At 37.3% G+C, this 3022-nt stretch overlaps 1 protein-coding gene across 1 annotated transcript in view; it reads right to left on the bottom strand.

Annotated features, from left to right (window-relative positions):
* Positions 1–649: 649 nt before the first annotated feature.
* LOC107593173 (serine/threonine-protein kinase N2-like) overlaps positions 650–3022 on the bottom strand; it is a 37362-nt gene continuing 34989 nt past the window's right edge. Inside the window, exons 16-17 of the mRNA XM_016282788.1 lie at positions 1939–2045; positions 650–1832 (exon numbers count right to left, since the gene is read on the bottom strand). Of these exons, the coding sequence (XP_016138274.1) occupies positions 1629–1832; positions 1939–2045 (311 nt within the window). The 3' untranslated portion in view covers positions 650–1628. The remainder of the gene's footprint in view (positions 1833–1938; positions 2046–3022) is intronic.

Genomic DNA, 3022 nt, shown 5'->3' on the forward strand with positions numbered 1-3022 from the left:
CTTCTTTGACGCTCGACCGAGAGGAATAGACAGAAACCAGGTGTTAGTTGGTGTACAGAATGTTATTTGAGGAAGGTTTCGTGATACACTTGAGTGGAATTGTTGGCAGGAGTCCATCATAAGCTTGCTCAGAGAGGGGTGAGTTCACTGTAGGAACAAATGTGTCGAACAAGTAGGAATGGTGATCACAGACTTACGAAACCATTTCTATTAAAGGTGGTTTAATGTTGACATATACAACCACAAAATGGCTAAATTGTGAGAAATCGTCGCAAAATTACAGACTACAAATATTCTTAAAAAAATGTCAACTAATAAAACATACAGCCAGTTTGGCATGACCACATGCCAAAAATATACTTTTTTTTTTTTTTCATGAATATACATTTTTACATTCCATGTGAAAAGTTCAGAATTGCTCTCAACTTTGAGCTGCCCACTCCAAAATGATAATTTTACAATTCATATATATGTGTACAACCATTGTCATAACATACAGCAGATCCAAATGGCTAATATTCTAAAAATACAGTATAAAACTATAACTTACATTTCTTCTGATGATTAGAGTACAAGGATGCTTTTATAGAAATGAAAAGAAATTGTCAAAAGATCAATTAATACAGACTACAAATATTCTTAAAAAAATGTCAACTAATAAAACATACAGCCAGTTTGGCATGACCACATGCCAAAAATATACTTTTTTTTCATTTTTTTTCATGAATATACATTTTTACATTCCATGTGAAAAGTTCAGAATTGCTCTCAACTTTGAGCTGCCCACTCCAAAATGATAATTTTACAATTCATATATATGTGTACAACCATTGTCATAACATACAGCAGATCCAAATGGCTAATATTCTAAAAATACAGTATAAAACTATAACTTACATTTCTTCTGATGATTAGAGTACAAGGATGCTTTTATAGAAATGAAAAGAAATTGTCAAAAGATCAATTAAATTGCCGCTTTCTCTCATTTTGCCTTGATAAAATTCAAGTTTATTTATCTGTGCTCTTGGCCAAGGTTTTTTTTATTCCTTATAAAATGGGTAGAAGAACATTTGGCAGGAACGCTTTGGTAGGTTTTCTGTACCTCATAGTTATTGTTTGGAAGCCCTGTAAAGAATTTAAGGCATTGGAGGGAATACAAGAAAATAAATAATTCAAGAGAATTCTCTTTGAGCTCGCTCATCTTGTAAGATGCTCCTATTATGGAGTGAAGAATTTGCAATTTGATGACTTGGTCAGGTTCAGTTCTTCAGTTGTGTGTTGAAAATCCCAAAATCTGAAGACAGTAAGCACATTTCTGCTTTTAAAAGCAGAAAAAATGTGTGGAAAACGGAGAGGGAAGCTGCAGTTGATCCTGTTGATTCCTCACAAGTTTATAATGGTCACCAATCAGTGTCCAAGTGCTCTGACAATAAAACGATACCACATTGAGCTTCCAAGACTCAACCACTTCATTCTTGATTCTTAAAACAGGTTATTGCCAATCCTTTAAATGGCACAATAAGAGCGTAGAGGGAAAGTAGTTTATTTTCCAATGTGTCCTACAGAGAGGGAGTTGTTCGGTTGGTTCAGTGTTGAGTATGTGTGAACAGGGTTTATGAGGATCTGGGTTAACACCAGTCAGCGATATAGTCAAAGTCTGCAAACATCTCCTGCTCGCTGACTGTCAGAACCCTTGGCTCACGAGGTGGAGTCAATATCGGTGCCTCTGAGGTGAATTCATCGTCAAAGTTACTAACATCTTCACAGCCTTTGATGGTCGGCACAAATGGGGGTCGGATCTTCTTTGCCAGCAGTGCAGCCCAATCTATACTCTGAGGAAGAATAAACAAATGTGTGGTAAGGAGATTTTCAGTGACATCTGAAAGTAAAAAACAAACAAAAAACAACAACAAAAAAAAGGTTAAACAGATGGCCTACTCTGAAAAACGGATGCCTCTTCACTTCCTCTGCATCTCGTTCCCCCGCGCCAAGGCGCCGCTCTGGATTTCTCCTTAACAACTGGATAAGGAAGAGAAAATTGAAAGCTTATGAACAGTTAGCTGGTAAATTAATTTGAGAATATAAGAGTGCCATTACAAAAAGGAACAGTCTTTTCTAATAAAGCTGTGTTGTGATTTTAAAGGGGTCATATGATGCGATTTCAAATTTTCCTTTCTCTTTGGAGTGTTACAAGCTCTTGGTGCATAAAGAAGATCTGTAAAGTTGCAAAGACTAAAGTCTCAAATCCAAAGAGATATTCTTTATTAAAGTTAAGAATCCGCCACACCTACCTAAAACGGCTCGTTCTAACACGCCCCCACATATCTAAGTCACTATGTGGAAATATTAGCATAATGCTGCCCAAACGTGCACGCAAAGAAAGAAGGCGTGGTTTCAGTAACCGCAGTTAGTGTTGATGCAGCCATGTCAGGGAGACGCTGTGTTTCAGTGCGAAAGCAAAAGCACTTTATTTGGCCTTCTGGAAGTAGACGCAATTAGGAATCATTGGTTAAGATTTATTTACAACAGAACAGCACAACCCAGATGTTCGAATTTGTGCAACGCATTTTATGGACGACGTTTTTAACCCAGAAAGTCTTGCTTTAAAAAGAACAGTTGGATGGAAAACAACAAAATGGCAACAGAATGCAGTAAACTTGATGTTTTGCAAAGTTGAACTGCTTGACACACTGTATTAAAAACATGGTGCACAGAGTGAGACGCTGAAAAACAGTGAGATTTCAAATAGCACAGATGGAATGTCTGAAGTTCTGTTCGAATGGTCCATTGGTCTACATCAGGCAGGTTGACAACTCTGTTGCATGGATTGCTGTGGACTGTAAACCAGTGAAATACTAAAGACCCCGATATACTTCACATGAAATCGAAGAACGAACTGATGTGACGTCAATTCGAACACAATTCGAACAAAATCCAGCCAAAATGAAGTTCGTTTTGGGAGTTCGAAATGGCTTGCCAAAGCGAACTTTCCGCAAAAGTTCTTTACGGCTGCAAAACATTT

Source organism: Sinocyclocheilus grahami, unplaced genomic scaffold (assembly GCF_001515645.1).
Source record: "Sinocyclocheilus grahami isolate Dianchi unplaced genomic scaffold, SAMN03320097.WGS_v1.1 scaffold166.1, whole genome shotgun sequence".
NCBI lineage: Eukaryota > Metazoa > Chordata > Actinopteri > Cypriniformes > Cyprinidae > Sinocyclocheilus > Sinocyclocheilus grahami.